Below are 16,483 nucleotides of genomic sequence, written 5' to 3'. Positions count from 1 at the left end.
TTGTCAATTATCCCTTCGGCAAATAATGCCGAGGCAAAAGCTTGCTGGGAGGGTGCGTGGAGCTGGAGGAGGAAGGGGGGACACCAAGTAACCCCCTGGGAGCCCCCCAGGAACCCGCTGACCCAACGAGGACCTCCCGTCCCATCCCACACCCTCTCGATCACAGACCTCAGAGGGATGCTCTCCGCCGAGTGTTGGATGCTTGCTGAGGAGAAGCAATAAAACGAATTTAAACCATGGCGAAGAGCAGCAGGCAGAGCTGTGGCCATAGAGGAAATACCCTAAAAATACTTAGGAAAGTGTGAACAGGACAAAGATGCAAACGCTTTAGGAACAGCTGGCAAAACAAGGACTGCTGCTTTGTCACGGTGCTGTACCAAAACCACATTAAGCTGAAGACCCATGAAAACGTTAGTGAAAACAATCACTGGGTGAAAAGCTTGCCATTTAACCACTCCATATGCTACCTAATATAAAGCACATAAAATATATATGGTATGTTAGATATACAGTCTCCAAACGTGATACCCATTATACTGGAAAGACTGACATGACAGTATTTGCTGCAGTTTTATTGCACCTTTGCAGCTTCTTCTGGATCAGTAGTTTTTTCTACCTATTGAAGTCATCTAGAAATTTCTGTAACACATTTGCTTTGTATTCCTGCACCTGAGCCACAGAGGCAGCCTGCAGACTGTGCTTAAAAACTGGATGTAGAAACTACCCAGGCAGGCAGATATCCCCTTGACTAATTCAAAGAAATTCCTATTACGTTCTTATTTATAAAGAAAGAGAGAACAGGTGTTTTGTCGCTTCATCTTGCACCAGAATTGGTTCGAGAATCACAAAAAAGTCGTACAAGCACCAAAACAAATCACCCACGTGGGCTTCTTCTGCAAAGGGAAGCCCTCGGAAATGATTTGCTGCTGCAAGAACAATAAAACCCAGCCCAGCCACCTTCCTGCAGAAGATGCCGTTTCACTTGTTTCAAAGATCTAGCACCCGAAGGTATTTTAAAAATTCAGGATATGAGGACGCTCATCGCAGAACATCCAAACAGCGCTGCAGTCCTGACGAGAAGCCGCTGCAAAGGATCCTCGGTGGATACAAATTCACCTCGCCAACCTAAACTATCCAGCTTTAAAGGACTGAAGACCATCCTACAAACGACCCAAATTTGAGGTTCATTGGGGTTCGCAAAGCCTCGACAACAATTTGTGCGTCTCTATCAGGGACTGGCGCGATCGGCGCCAGCGCTCCCCGGCAGCTCCAAATCTCTGCTGAGAGGTCGCGACACTGTCAAGAAGCAGACATCACTAATTGACAATTTTAAGCTGTAACATCTCACACCATCTTCTCGCTTAAATTTATTTGAATATTCTGGTCTTGTTAAGTTTGTATTACACAATCTATCACAGCAGACAAGGAAGCGTCTTGGAGTATATTGTGTGTCCCTAACGATGTGATTTAGCGATACAGAATCTTGTTAAAGCAGGAGGTGTTATTAAACCTTTGTGGAGAAGCTGAATCTCCGCGTTTCCGCTCTGCCTTCCCCCTCCAACCCGGCTGTGCAGTTTAGGGGTACACATACCACCCCCAAAAAGTACATCGGAAGAGCTGGGCATCGCTCCACCCATTTCAACAGATGATGCAATCTGTAGGATTAATGAATCCGGAGCTGGGAGATTTTTCCTGGATTCACGTTCAGAACATATGTAATCCTCAAAAACTCCCAAATCCCACCCAAATCCTCCACAACTTCTTTGCCTTCACAAGACAAGCAAAGGCAGAAGGAAACTTCTCGGATATGAAGATCCAGGTGCTCACTCAGTTTTACAGCTCTCGATGAGACTCCCGATAGCAATAGGATTTAGTAAAAGTTGTGCTCATGATGAAGCACATTTCCCTGTAGGATCCAGAAAAACAGATCTAGAGACCCATTTCCTACAAAAGAGGAGACTGTCGTCACATGGAGATGACTCACACCTACGGTACGCTGAGATTCATAGTCCCAGTAGAGGGAAAAAAGGTCTACAGTCTGCTGCCAATCTTCCAACATCATCCTTTCACCCTTTAAAAGTACTGTGAATATAATAAACAGAGCCTGAGAAATCGGAGAGGGAGATCTTTTATTCTTGAGAGAACAAGAAACAAGGAAAGAGTGGCAGAAAAGCTACGACTCAGAAGAGGAGGGAGAGCTAAGAGGTAAAGAAAGGGGAAAGCCTTCCATAAAACATCAAGCGTTCAGAAAACGACCATGCGGCAGGAGAAGCACTAAGACAGCGAAAGAGAATAAAAATAATGGAAAGCTCCAAACCCAACACTACACAAAACACCCACCGGACAGCAGACGGAACAACCTGAGATTTCGCTTTTAATGAAAACCTTGGCCAGAGCCTGCCCGGAGAGTTTGAACAAGGGAAGACCACCCTACCCCAAGGCAGGACCTGAACTCCATGCTTCTGCCGTCATGGCTCTCCCTTTGCACCAAGGGAAGGACTTGATGGTCTAATGTACATTGTTCCAGCTTGTCCCAGTTCTGCTTTCCGGGCTTGCACAGACTATTTGTTTTCCCCATGGGAAGTTTAAAGCACGTTGATCCCTTTGGAAATGAAGTAATTAAAGGTCCTAGGAGCTCTGGATGAACCTCCTGAGTTTAGTGCCCTCAAGCACCCTCTGGGGAAGAGCTCATAGGAGCCTTTCTAACTCACTGTGGTGCAAAATCATGCCTGAGACCACCAGCTCCCTTAATTCTGCATCTTGCTCCCAAGGCTAACCAAGGCTTTGCCTTTGGAGCAGAGATGTTCTTGATCGCCCACCATCAGCTCTGTGTGCTCTGCCCATGAAATGGAAGGGAGAGGAGATTTCATTCTCTGGAGGGTACCCTGGTGTCTCTGCTGCCGTAGGATAGATGATGTGCTCTCCCAGGGTGATTTTTTTTTTCTCCCAGGTTTTGGTGCAAAGCAAGTGAGGATGAGCATCCTCAAGTGAATGGGAGATGCAGGGGAAGAAGCAGCAGGCAGCTGGAGCACCATGCAGTCAGGCTGTTCTCATTAAAAAAAACAAAAGCAGCGAAAGGAAAACTGATGTGGCACATGGAGATGCTGAGAAGTGTTTTTTTATTGCTCCATTAACTTTAGCCTGAGAACCGGTTCAGAAACCGTGTAGATGTGGCACTTCAGGACATTGTTTAGCAGGCGTGGTGGTGCTGGGTTGATGGCTGGATTTGCAGATCTTAGAGGTCTTTTCCAACCTTAATCATAGAATCATAGAATGGTAAGGGTTGGAAGGGACCTTGAAGATCATCTGGTTCCAACCTCCCTGCCATCAGCAGGGACGTCTTGCACCAGACCAGGGTGCTCAGAGCTCCATCCAGCCTGGCCTTCAACACTGCCAGGGAGGGGGCAGCCACAGCTTCTCTGGGCAACCTGGGCCAGTGTTTCACCACCATCATGGGGAAGAATTTCTTCCTAATATCTAATCAAAATCTGCCCTCTTTTAGTTTAGAGCCATTCTCCCTCGTCCTATCACTACACACCCTTGTGAAAAGCCCCTTTCCATCCTTCCTGTAGCCCCTTCAGGCTCTGGCAGCTGCTCTAAGGTCACCCTGCAGCCTTCTCTTCTCCAGGCTGAACAGCCCCAACTCCCTCAGCCTGTCCTCGTAGGAGAGGTGCTCCAGCCCTCGGATCATCTTCGTGGCCCTCCTCTGGACCCGCTCCAACACATCCATGTCCTTCTTCTGTTGGGGGCTCCAGAGCTGGACGCAGGACTCCAGGTGGGGTCTCAGGAGAGCGGAGTAAAGGGGCAGAGTCCCCTCCCTCAACCTGCTGGCCACGCTTCTCCTGATGCAGCCCAGGATACAGCTGGCTTTCTGGGCTGCAAGCGCACACTGCCGGCTCATGTTGAGCTTCTCATCCACCAGTAACCCAAAGTCCTTCTCCTCAGGTCTGCAATTAATGATTCTATGATTCCAACCTGATCCCAGGTTTGGTGTTCAGGAGCTGGCTGAAGTCAAAAGGCGAGAGGGAAATCGCCAATCCCTCTCCTAACACAGGTTTGGTATCTCAGATCTGCAATCAGAATAAGCTGCGCTGCGGTGTGATCATAGAATCATAGAAAGTTTTGGGTCGGAAGGGACCCCTAGAGGTCATCTAGTCCAACCCCCCCGCAGCGAGCAGGGACACCGCTAACTAGATCAGGTTGCTCAGAGCCCTGTCCAACCTGGTCTTGAATCTCCAGAGTAACGTGGGGTTTCCAGAGAAATGTCTTGCCCTGTGAATTGCCAGCACGGCTTCCTCAGCGCCCTGAAGACGTGGTTCCCCTGGGGGGCACAGGGCCCCTTGCAACCCCTCGTGCTGCAGAGCTGCACTGAAAACCAAGAATTTCTGCTGTGGCTCGAGCGCGCCCGGATCTGAAGCTCTTTTTTAGATTGCTTTTCCTCGTCAAAGGCAACCTGGAAATGATACATCTTTGGGTTTTATCACCAACATATCTGATGCAGTAATGAACTGAAGGCTAACCTTTATAAAGCGATAAGGGCAGCGTATTTCACACTCGCCCCGGTGCCAAATAGCCTTCAGAGCTTTAAAAACTAATTATACGCGTAGAGGCAGGACTTTTCTTTCCTTTCTCCCCTTGCCAAGTTCTGAGCTACTCGAATATGCTCAATCAGGGCCCTTTGTCTGGCCAACCACACCAGAATATTAATGGGGAGATCCTGCTAGTATCTCACCCTGCCTTTTGACATCTATTCGCAGAAGAGATAGTGGCAGGTTAAGACAACAAAATCAATCACTGTCAACGCAGATATGCATGAGGGTTTGGGGTTTTTTTCTTTTTTGCACAGACATCGCGTTTGGATTCTTTTTTTTAATTAAACAAAGGAGTTACAGGAAACCTGGGGAGGGAGACAAAACCGCGCACGGATAGCTCTTCCTGCCGCAGTACAAAATCTGGTAGTAAACTTTCAGGACATTATTTAATTTAGCAACTTTCATAAAGGGATGCTGCCGAGCAATTCAAGCATTGCTGTCAGCCTTGATTTGTGTCCAAAAAGAACAGGGTCTCATGTTCCGCGAAGCTTAAACCTTCCTCTCCAGGAAAGGATGCCTAGTCTTGTCCCTGCTAGCTGATGAGCGGGGTCTGTGAACACCCGTGGGTTTCTGTATGTCCAGGTTTTAAGTCTCTTGGATGGTTAAAGTGAGAAGTAAATGAGCTCTCCCAGGCTCTCCCACCACAGCCATGACCCTAATAACCCAGGTCTCCGCAGGACCCGTTCCCCTTTGGCTCCACTGCAGTGTTCAGGCAGTGATGGCTACGGCAGGATAATTCCCAATTCATCAGCAGCGCCAAGAGAAAGAGAAAGCAGCAACGGCAGCGAAGAAATCATGTTCCTTTGTATTAGGAGAAAGTCTGAAAAAAGCCTGCTTAAATGGAAAGAAGATGACAAAAAATCAGACATGCAATTAATTTTATTTTGAAGCTTTGGGGAGAGATCTAGTCAACCATGCACGGATTCGTGAGGAAGTTTATAAGCCATGTCGCTTACCATCAATGGCTAAAACTGGCCCAGACCAATTATTATCATTTAAATTAATGCTACAGGAGCATTTGCACGGTACTCTGAGGAACCGGGGCTTAATACACGCTGCTTTGTGCAAACAGATACCGAGAAAAAACTTTGTCCTAATGTCTAGGCTAAAATAAAAAAGACAGTACAGAAGCTTTTCCCAGTGAATTCAATGTCGATGACCTAACAGGCTTTCCATTCTAACAAACACCTCCAACACAATTTCACAAAACACTTCAATTAATGGGTAGTAAAATGACAATATTGGTATAAAATGCATATTAGGATCAAAATGTTGGCACTGCTAGCATCAGACTGGGCTTGGTCATCAGACTTAGCCTGGCCAGGAATTTACGCTAGCAAGTTGTGCTCAGCCACTAGTACCCAGAATCAATCCATGGGGACTCTGGTGTCCCACGCTGATGGCTCAGAAATCACAGTACGAGCCAGGAGGGCATCCCAGTGCCTTTCTGTGCCAAGAAGATTCTGCCCCTTTACTCCGTTCTCAGGAGACCCCACCTGGAGTCCTGCGTCCAGCTCTAGAGCCCCCAACAGAAGAAGGACATGGACCTGTTGGAGTGGTCCACAAAGATGCTCCGAGGGCTGGAGCACCTCTCCTACGAGGACAGGCTGAGGTAGTTGGGGCTGTTCAGCCTGGAGAAGAGAAGACTGCGGGGTGACCTTAGAGCAGCCTTCCAATGCCTAAAGAGGGCAGATTTCGATTAGATATTAGGAAGAACATAAAGGGAAAGAGGGAGGCTAGGACCAAATCTATGAATCTCAAAAAACTCTGGGACTGCACAAAGACCTCAAGGGCTCAGCATCCTCACTCTTCCACTGTCACTGGAGGTTTTTGAAAACATTGGCAAAGCAGATTATCCCCACTGCAGTATGAGCAAACGTTTCTGTGACCAGACATATTTTGTACTCTTTGTCGTTCCTCTCTCTAGACTGCATCATCTTCATGTTATTGTGCTTGCATTCAGTGAATCAGTAAAATGACAATCTGGGCAAATTAGACTTTTAATTTTCAACAGCTTCACTTACTCCTACAGTTTTATAGCCAAATGCCAATCAAGGAAGTGATGAATAGTGATGGGAATGTGCAGACAAGCTTTTTGACTCGCTGGAATGACAAAGAGGACCTGCTTCTTCAGGACGCGTCAACGATTCGGAGACTAAGCCATTTCCAGTGCATGGGGAAAGGCCATCTGCCTACTTACAGGCTTTCACTTGCCCAAAAAGGTAGAAACAATCTGCTTTGGACACAGTAAGTTGCCTTGGAAAGAATCCCCTCTGGAGGCACCCATATTTTGCATTTGATTCTCCTTACATAGCTCCTGGGGTTGGAACGCAGGAGAACAAACACCAGGTCATGGCTCAAATGGGGGATAGCTTTGGTGACGACACCAGGTCTGGGAATTCCTGCCAGTACAACCAGTCGCCCTCCGCATTAGGTCGTAGACCGCTGCTCTCTTCATTGCATGCCCATCAACCAGGGCATGTCTGAATTAAAAATAACCCTTTCTTTCCCTCCCCAATCCCAGCCACTGTCTTGACTCAGTTCACAAGCGCGATTCTTCAGACAGCCTTGTTTGAACAACACGGCGAGCAGAAACGAGCAGTAAGGGCAGGAAAGCAGCAGGGCGGTGCAGCCGCTGAAGGCTCCTTATCGAACCATGGCCTTCCTCTTCTGTCCTTGCTGCACCTGAGAAGAAGCTCTGCTTTCTCCTGTCTCTTGATGAATAAAGAGCTTCAGGATGGTATACCTACCAATCCATCATACAACTGAAAAGCAAAGCGCAGAAAAATCCCCCGAACAGATAATTTCCTTAATGATTTCTCTATACCACCAACAGAAACAAATCCCAGCAACGCACAAGAAGTTCTCAGTTCAGCCAAGCCAGTGCCTGGCTTTAAAATCACGCAGCATAATGGCACGTGGACTCAAGTCTCATTACTCTGCGTGAGGAGAGACCACATCTCAACCTCTTCTCATGCCTGGGGACACTACAGCTACGCAAACAAGGGACTTTTCACAAGGGTGTGCAGTGATAGGACAAGGGGGAATGGCTCTAAACTAAAAGAGGGCAGATTTTGATTAGATGTTAGGAAGAAATTCTTCCCCATGAGGGTGGTGAGACACTGGCACAGGCTGCCCAGAGAAGCTGTCACTGCCCCCTCCCTGGCAGTGTTCAAGGCCAGGTTGGATCGAGCTCTGAGCAGCCTGGTCTGGTGGAAGGTGTCCCTGCTGGTGGCAGGGGGGTTGGAACCAGATGGTCTTTAAGGTCCCTTCCAACCCAAACCACTCTATGATTCTATGATTCTATGATTATTTTGTTTCCAGCAGGTTTTACCATTGTTGCTACTCTCCTCGAAACCCTTTTACAACTTCATAAAATATTTTACCTTATAAAGTCTTCCTCCTCCTCTCTCTTGGGTCTCAGTTGCTTAGGCTGAGCCATGTTGCTCCAGTTGGGCAGAGATTTCAGGAGCCTGCTAATGTCGTCGTCCTTAGCCCAGGATGCGCTGATCACCAGCTTTTCATCCGACTGCACGATGCTCCTGCGGCGAAAGCAGCAACAATCACGTTAGTGCGAAGCAAATTGTACTTTTCAGGCAATTCCGCACATATTCATTAAAATCCCCAGCGCATAGAAACGTGCATTAAGCATTAAGGAAGCGGTCCAACGAGGAATTCAACAAAGCATTTGTGTGGAGGCAACACAGGTGGACAGGACATAAAATTATCTTAAACTCACAACTCTGGATGAGTCCTTCAAGGGAAAAAGGCCCATATTCTCCCCACCCTTGAAATCATTCCACTTGCAATCATGTACACAACCGGAGGAGGTCATTCCGCGCTAGAAGACAGAGAAGGTAGTTTCTCCATGGCTCATTTGTTCTCTGCAATCTCAGTCGAGCTCGCCAGCCGCTGCTGATTGTGTTGTGACTGCAACGTGGAAACCTGCCCAGGAAGACCTGGGTGGAAGCCACCAGCTCACCGCACACCAGCTGGTCCAGCTTGGGGCCAGGACTGAAGCAATGAAAGGAAGTGAAGGGTCCCGGATCTTCTTTCCAGTCATCCAAAATGTACAATAATAGAGATTTCAGCTGAATCGTATGTATGTGTGAAATTGAATCAAAGATCACAGCGTATTCCAATTACAAAGACTTTCCCTGTTTAATATTTTTGGCACTGTAACTAATCTGCAACCCTCACGCGCAATTGCAGGAGACAAATGGGATGCTGCATTTGGAGGAGTCAATTAGCTGCCTATTTTTTGTGTCAAGATTGCTCACAACCAACCATCAGCACGGTTTGCTGCTTCACTGGCACACGGGTGAGCAGAAAGAGGAAAGTCATCTTCCACTCTTGGGTTGTTCAGTTGACCGCAAGGATCTGGAAGGTGTTTTTCTACCCCTTAGAAAAGGCAAGTGGGAGTTAGGGTTGCTGGCATTTCCTTCTAGATCCTATCACCGATTCCATTCTCTGGAAGGCTCTTCTGCTAGGTTTGTATGGCTTCTCCAGTCCAAGAAGCAGATGCCACCCACCCACACCTCTCAAAGCAAAAGCATGCTGGTGACCTCTCTGACGGGCAGCAGTGGACTCTTTTCTGCCCTCTGTAATGGGAACATGGCAAACCCACCGAACGACGAGCACAGTGTGACTTGAGGCAGGAAGCATCTGAAAAGACAAGGTCTCAGAGGTCCAATTCCTATGGAGAGGCTTAGCTGCAGGTTAACAACAGAATCAAGCTCTCCCTCATGTGCTGAGACTGATGACGTTCTACTTTGCAAAATCACAGAAAAGGCTCTGGGACCTGTGTTTGCCCCTCAAGCATCCACCACCCCTTGCTCACAAAGCTACAAGACACCAAGAAATAATGTATGTTCAAGAGTGCTGGTGGATGACAAGTTGACCATGAGAGAGCAGCATGCCCTGGTTGCCAAGAAGGCCAATGGGATCCTGGGGTGCATTAAGAGGAGTGTGACCAGCAGGTCAAGGGAGGTTCTCCTCCCCCTCTACTCTGCCCTGGTGAGGCCCCATCTGCAGTGCTGTGTCCAGTTCTGGGCTCCCCAGTTCAAGAAAGATGAGGAGCTACTGGAGAGAATCCAGTGGAGGGCTGTGAGGATGAGGAGGGGACTGGAACATCTCTCCTACGAGGAAAGGCTGAGGGAGCTGGGCTTGTTCAGCCTGAAGAAGAGAAGGCTGAGAGGGGACCTTAGAAATGCTTATAAATGTCTGCGGGGTGGGTGTCAAGCAGATGAGGTCAGAATCTTTCCAGTGGTGCCCAGTGACAGGACAAGGGGCAACGGGCACAAATTGAAGCAGAGGAAGTTCAAGCTGAACATGAGGAAGAACTTCTTCACTCTGAGGGTGGCGGGAGCACTGGAACAGGCTGCCCAGGGAGGTTGTGGAGTCTCCTTCTCTGGAGATATTCACGACCTGCCTGGACAAGGTCCTGTGCAGCCTGCTCTGGGTGACCCTGCTTCGGCAGGGGGGTTGGACTGGGTGACCCACAGAGGTCCCTTCCAACCCCTACCATGCTGTGATTCTGTGACTCTATGTTTGCTGTGTCCTACAATGCAAAGGGTTGAAGAAATGTAAATGCCAGATAGTTCTTTTTCTGTTACTGTCCCCCAGAAGAAACAGCTTCTCCAACATGGATAGAAATGTTGGGCATTAAAAAGATGAAGACAACCAACACTAGATCCGTCAAACAAGAACTGGAGTTGCTGGGTGCTGCGGTACGGACGTATCCGTGCTGGCTCAGCCCACATCAGCTCAATCCAGACCTTGCAGAGCCATTTACTTGGCCGCACGCTTCTGGATCCAAGCTAGGACGTTGTGTGGGACAAACAGATGCTCGGAGCTGTCAGAATCATCGAATCATCAAGGCTGGAGAAGACCGGCATTCAGGTGGGGAATTTGGGAAGGGCCGTGCAAGATCACAATAAAGACCCTGCACATTTCTACAGGGTTTATGCGGATTAACGGGTCTGATTTCAAAATTCCTGAAAGGTTTGTTTTCGTCAATAAATAGAAATAAAAGTAAGAACACACTGAGTATCTGTGTTTTGACAAGGAAAACAGTGAAAAAGGCACTGAGATAGAAGCCAAGGCTGATCTGTCTTGAAACAGAGCAGATTACTTCTTTTCTCACCAGCACGGAGCCACTCATCCCTCCTTCCACCTAACTCCAGGAACACAACCTCTGCCCAGTAAGTACACACGACTTGGGAAAATGAATTTGTCACATGCACTTACATATACATTTGCCTCCTCTTTAAATTTCATGTTCAATCTGCCACAGACAGAAGAACGAATTTTGTTTCCAGCCACAGAAGACCTCAGCGTCAAAATGTCACTTTGGCCTTCTGCTGCTGTTAGGAACTTGGTGTTTTTACACTTATGAAAAAAGGTCTCTTTTTTTCACCCCGGTGGGGAAAAAAAAAAAATAAAAAGCTCCACCAGAATCTCTGACATCGAGATGGAAAAACTGAATTTTATCCTATCTGGCCATTTCTCTGCCAAGGCAAGACAACTGTTCCGTTGAATATATTAGCCAGCGCTTTGTCCTCTCCAGATTTAAATGACTAAAGTAATAGTCTCCTTCCCTTGGGAGTCTATTTCGCAGTTGAACAAATCTAACTCGGACAAAAAAAAAGAAAAAAAAAAAATCCTGATACTGTGCTTGTGTTTTATTTGACTCAATTTCATCCCATCACTCCCCGTTATTTCCCCTTGCAGCAGCCTCAGCGCTCACCGCTTTCACCATTTACTCTCTTCAATTATTTACAGCCTTATCATAGCCCTTCAGATGCCTACAAACGCAGGCCATCTTTGGGAGTCTTCCAATGGAGTTCTGCAGAGGACAGAGCTACCTCGCTGCTTTATGAGCCTTCTTCTCTGCTGTCCTCCCAAATCCTATTGCTTTTTGGAGCGGGCGTTGGGGGACGAGAGAGGGAGAGGCTGTTCGGCTGCTAGAGCAAGTTGCAAACCGAGCTGGGTGTCCTTGCTTTTCCAGGGTCGGTGTTTTCCGGCAGCCTAACCCACGCGATTCCTGCTTTCCTCACCCTTTGGCGACGTGATGCTCATGGGTCCACCAGCCAAATTCTCCATGGAAATCAATAGGGAACTTCAAATTAATCGGTGCTGGGACGCTGTCACTGCTGCGTGGGTCCCTCGGAATTACGGCCCTGTTCTCTCCCATGGTTGCAACACCTCCAAACTTTTATTGACAGGTTGGTTTTACTCCAACCACCCCCTCATTAAAGAAGATGTTAAATAGGGTGGTACGCACCCCGATCTCTGTTAGACGCCCAGCTTTCCCCATCAACTAAAATCTCCTTTTCCCCCACCTTTTCCTTCTAGCATCTCAGCCAGCTTTCAACCCCCGTAACTTCTATCAATGTCAATCTAATTTGGGTCCTCGAGTAAATCATCACGAGACAGGATGACGTGTTTTAGTACAGCTCAAACCGCTTCCTTTCAAACAGCCCCCCTTCTCCCCAACTCCTAGGTAATTACTCCTGCTGCTCTAATAGGGTTACTAGCTACCACCAGTGCCATAATCAACTAATTAATTCACAGCTCAACGGGCCAAGGAAAATGCCATCTGCTTGTACCCAGCTCCTGGGAGCGGGTAGGGAATAGGTGTAACGCTGACACAGGTGATGGCACAGGAGCGAGGAGGGTTCATCCCTCCACAGCTCAGTGGGTTTTAACTGGGAAACATCTGCTGGTGGTACTGGTCCCGGATTCGCACCGCTGCCGCCACGAGCTGGGAGCAGAGTGACGGGGAACGTCCCTGAGCACAGCTGGGGGGCCAAGGCTTTCATTAAGAAAACATCTGGGGGCCACAGGGGATAATTGGACTCTGTTGCCTTGTGCCAAATGGATTTTTGAATAAATTTTTTCTCTTCCCAGGGCCAAGATGATGCTTCCATGCTGAGCATTGCTGGCACTGCTAAGAGTTTAGAAGCAGCGTGCTCAGCATGTGTCAGGTCCTAACGGCCTGAGGGAGACAGACCCCTGTCCAAAAAGGGTCAAAAAGACAACTTAAAAACCAAAAAGCTAACGCAAGAAGGGGAAGATGCCAACAACAAGTAGTAAACTGAGTGGCAAAAGTGTTTGCCGGGGACTCGAGAAATCCTGTTTGACCGGTGACCCCATGCCTTGGATGAATTCATCTGCTCATTTTCTTATCAATAAAAAAGGGCTTAGTTTTACTTTGCCTGGCTAGAAAAGCAGGAACTGTGATTTTTTTTGTTACTCCCTCCATCATTTGGAGAGATTTAGGCCCATTTTTACCCCACCTAACGTTACAGATTGAGCTGAGACAGCTCAGCCAGGAGGCTGGTTCAAGAAAGATGAAGAGCTACTGGAGAGAGTCCAGCGGAGGGCTACAAGGATGGTGAGGGGACTGGAACATCTCCCCTACAAGGAGAGGCTGAGGGAGCTGGGCTTGTTCAGCCTGGAGAAGAGATGGCTGAGAGGGGACCTAATAGATACTTACAAATATCTGAAGGGTGGGTGTCAGGAGGGTGGGGCCAAGCTCTTTTCAATAGTGCCCAGTGACAGGACAAGGGGCAACGGGCACAAACTGAAGCAGAGGAAGTTCCATCTGAACATGAGGAAGAACTTCTTCCCTCTGAGGGTGACGGAGCACTGGAACAGGCTGGAGATATTCAAGACCCGCCTGGACAAGGTCCTCCACAGCCTACTGTAGATGACCCTGCTTCGGCAGGGGGGTTGGACTAGATGACCCACAGAGGTCCCTTCCAACCCCAACCATTCTGTGATTCTGTGATTAGCTGCCTTCACAGCCGATGGAGAGAACCGGCCACCTCCAGAGAGTTGCAGCACTTCTTAATGAAGGCGACTCCCTCTTTGGAGGTGCCCATCTCTTTTTACAGACTAAAGAGAGCCATTTGGGTGACTGGTGCCTTTACTCCGACTCTTCAGATCGGATGAAAAACGTGCAAGAAGATGGTTGCTCAAGGGAGAGAGGATGAAGATTGAAGTGGACACACAGGACAGAGATTAAACTTGGACATGAAAATAAGAATGTGCAACTTCAGCTTGAACAAAATGAAACACGGGGCCAGTTTCTGTGGAAAGACATGGGAAAAGATTAGTTTTAGCGCTCAAGACAGCAAAGCTTGTCCGAGAAGAGTGCTGGCACAAGACTAGAAAGAAAGACTCATGTTAAGGGCAGCTACCCTGAACTGGTCAGGTTTTTCCCTGACCCTGTGATTCCTTCTACGGCCTTCCAGGATTTCCCAAAACCTCGTAAAAATGGTACAATTGCACAGTCTTCACTCGTCAGCAGAGCTGTTTTCACAGAAATTTGCTGAAGAAGCAGCTGGATGCGGGCTGGACAGGGCTGAAGAAAACCACTGCCAAGACAGCAGGAGGTTTTGTGGCTCCGTCTCCCATTTTTTGTTTTCGTTTTAAACCCCAGCCCCTCACAAACCAGTCAGAAAACATAACTCACCTTTGCAAACAGTTTGCATCAAACTGAAACTGCGCTTCTTACAAAGATGCAATTTGAAGAAGACATCTCACCTACGTCAGATTAAACAGGCTTCCAAAATTCGTCATCAATTAAAACAAGAAAATCCGTAGTTGCTGCTTATATAAATGTCCAAGCCGTTCCTATCCAGTCCCGTCAGGGTTTTTTTTCTGCATTCACCAGAAACTCAGAGCCAAATGGAAATCAAACCTGCAGAATGCCAGCTGCGCGTTTCTTAGCGCTGCCGCCCTGACAGAGCGATCTGTTCTGCAGAGGATTCCGAAGAAAACAGCCCTGCTTTGAGTAGCCTGTATCTGAATGCATTTCATCCACGTTTGCCCATCTTCCCCTTCAAGAAACACACGCACGTGGGGCTGTGCTGCCATTCAGCGTGACCTGGACAGGCTGGAAAGTTGGGCAGAAAGGAACCTGATGAGGTTCAACAAAGGCAAATGCAGGGTCCTGCACCTGGGGAGGAACAACCCCATGCACCAGGACAGGCTGGGGCTGACCTGCTGGTGAGCAGCTCTGCGGAGAGGAACCTGGGTGTCCTGGTGGACGACAGGTTAACCATGAGCCAGCAGTGTGCCCTGGCTGCCAAGAAGGCCAATGGGATCCTGGGATGCATTAGGAGGAGCGTGGCCAGCAGGTCGAGGGAGGTTCTCCCTACACTGCCCTGGTGAGGCCCCATCTGGAGTACTCTGTCCAGTTCTGGGCTCCCCAGTTCAAGAAAGATGAGGAGCTGCTGGAGAGAGTCCAGCGGAGGGCTGCGAGGATGGTGAGGGGACTGGAACATCTCTCCTACAAGGAGAGGCTGTGGGAGCTGGGCTTGTTCAGCCTGAAGAAGAGAAGGCTGAGAGGGGACCTTAGAAATGCCTCTAAATATCTTCAGGGTGGGTGTCAGGAGGATGGGGCCAGACTCTTTCCAGTGGTGCCCAGCGACAGGACAAGGGGCAACGGGCACAAACTGGAGTACAGGAAGTTCCAGCTGAACATGAGGAAGAACTTCTTCCCTCTGAGGGTGACGGAGCACTGGAACAGGCTGCCCAGGGAGGTTGTGGAGTCTCCTTCTCTGGAGATATTCAAGACCTGCCTGGACAAGGTCCTCTACAACCTACTGTAGGTGACCCTGCTTGGGCAGGAGGGTTGGACTAGATGACCCACAGAGGTCCCTTCCAACCCCTGCCATCTGTGATTCTGTGAACCAATGCCACACGCAAATCTTGCGTAAACCATCTCTCCGGCTTCCCAAATTCTCACCGTCTTTGCCATCTCAAGAACAGACACACACTCCCTTTCTCCGACAGCTTCGCCTGATCGCAGTAACTCACAGCTCTAAGGAGTTTATTCCAATTTTAAGCAGCTACAAGAGATCCTTCCTCCCCTAACTTTATCAGGATTTATCCGTCTCCAATCCCCCACGGAAAACCGTGGTCCAAAGGGCGAGGCCGCGCGGAGCCGTACCGACGCGAGGTCCCTGCAGAGGGCACGACGTCCCCGCGGATTGAGCCGCTCGCGCTGAGGAAGCAGCAGCGCTGCTATACTCCTCGGCATCATTTGAAATGTATATAGATTTCTATTTCAGTCATTTGCCAGCAGCGAAACGAGAACGTTTCCTGTTTTTCCTCCCGCTGTAATCAGGATATTGCCAAATGAGGGCTGTCCTAATTACTCCTCAGCAGGTGCCAAACCCAGGAATGGTATCAGCAAAGGAAGGAAGGAAGGACCTTGGAGTTCAAGCCAGAGAAATTACATCTATTGTCTGTCTATAGTCAGTGAAGTTTCACGTAAAATCCGAGCATTCAGGACCACGGCACACGAGCAGCTACCAATTTACACGAGCGCTCAGGCAAAGTTGAGCCCCCATAAGCGCTCACTGCTATTGTTGGCGTTATTAATAATAATAACGAGCCCGCATGCAGCTGCTTGCCAGATGAAGCTTGTCCTGAATGAAATCAGGCGAGAGGAAATAATTTCTTCATGCTCTTGGTCAGAAAAACACAAGGGGCTTTTTCAGCTTCCCCTGCTATCGCCAGCCTCAATTAGCCATTAAAGGAGATTACGGATAGCGGCTATTAGAGCCCGCATTGCCACAGCATCTTCAGTGTCCTTCACTGCAAGTATTTATCCCCGCGGCGCGGGGCACGCTCCTGGTCCCCCACCCCAGGGAAGGCCATTTTACAGATGGGCAACTGGGACGTACAGAGAATAAGTTACTTGTGGGCGGTTGCCCAGGAAGTCGATGACAGAGTACCCGAAGGAGTCCAACCCCACGACCCAGCCCGATAACCCCGTGCCCAGTGGGACCACGCGGCGTTCAGCTTCTGCGCCGTGGCTGGGGAAGCAGATCATGGATCACCCGAAAACGCTGATAAGCAAGGACAGCCCAGGA

At 48.7% G+C, this 16,483-nt stretch overlaps 1 protein-coding gene across 1 annotated transcript in view; it reads right to left on the bottom strand.

Annotated features, from left to right (window-relative positions):
- The window catches only part of EXOC4 (exocyst complex component 4), a 481,096-nt gene that overhangs the window by 71,018 nt on the left and 393,595 nt on the right, over positions 1 to 16,483 (bottom strand). Inside the window, exon 13 of the mRNA XM_075429015.1 lies at positions 7,979 to 8,134. Within this exon, the coding sequence (XP_075285130.1) occupies positions 7,979 to 8,134 (156 nt within the window). The remainder of the gene's footprint in view (positions 1 to 7,978; positions 8,135 to 16,483) is intronic.

This window comes from Opisthocomus hoazin, chromosome 8 (genome assembly GCF_030867145.1).
Source record: "Opisthocomus hoazin isolate bOpiHoa1 chromosome 8, bOpiHoa1.hap1, whole genome shotgun sequence".
Classification (NCBI taxonomy): domain Eukaryota; kingdom Metazoa; phylum Chordata; class Aves; order Opisthocomiformes; family Opisthocomidae; genus Opisthocomus; species Opisthocomus hoazin.
The sequence above is the reverse complement of the archived record's forward strand: the minus strand, read 5'-3'. Positions and strand labels throughout refer to the sequence as shown.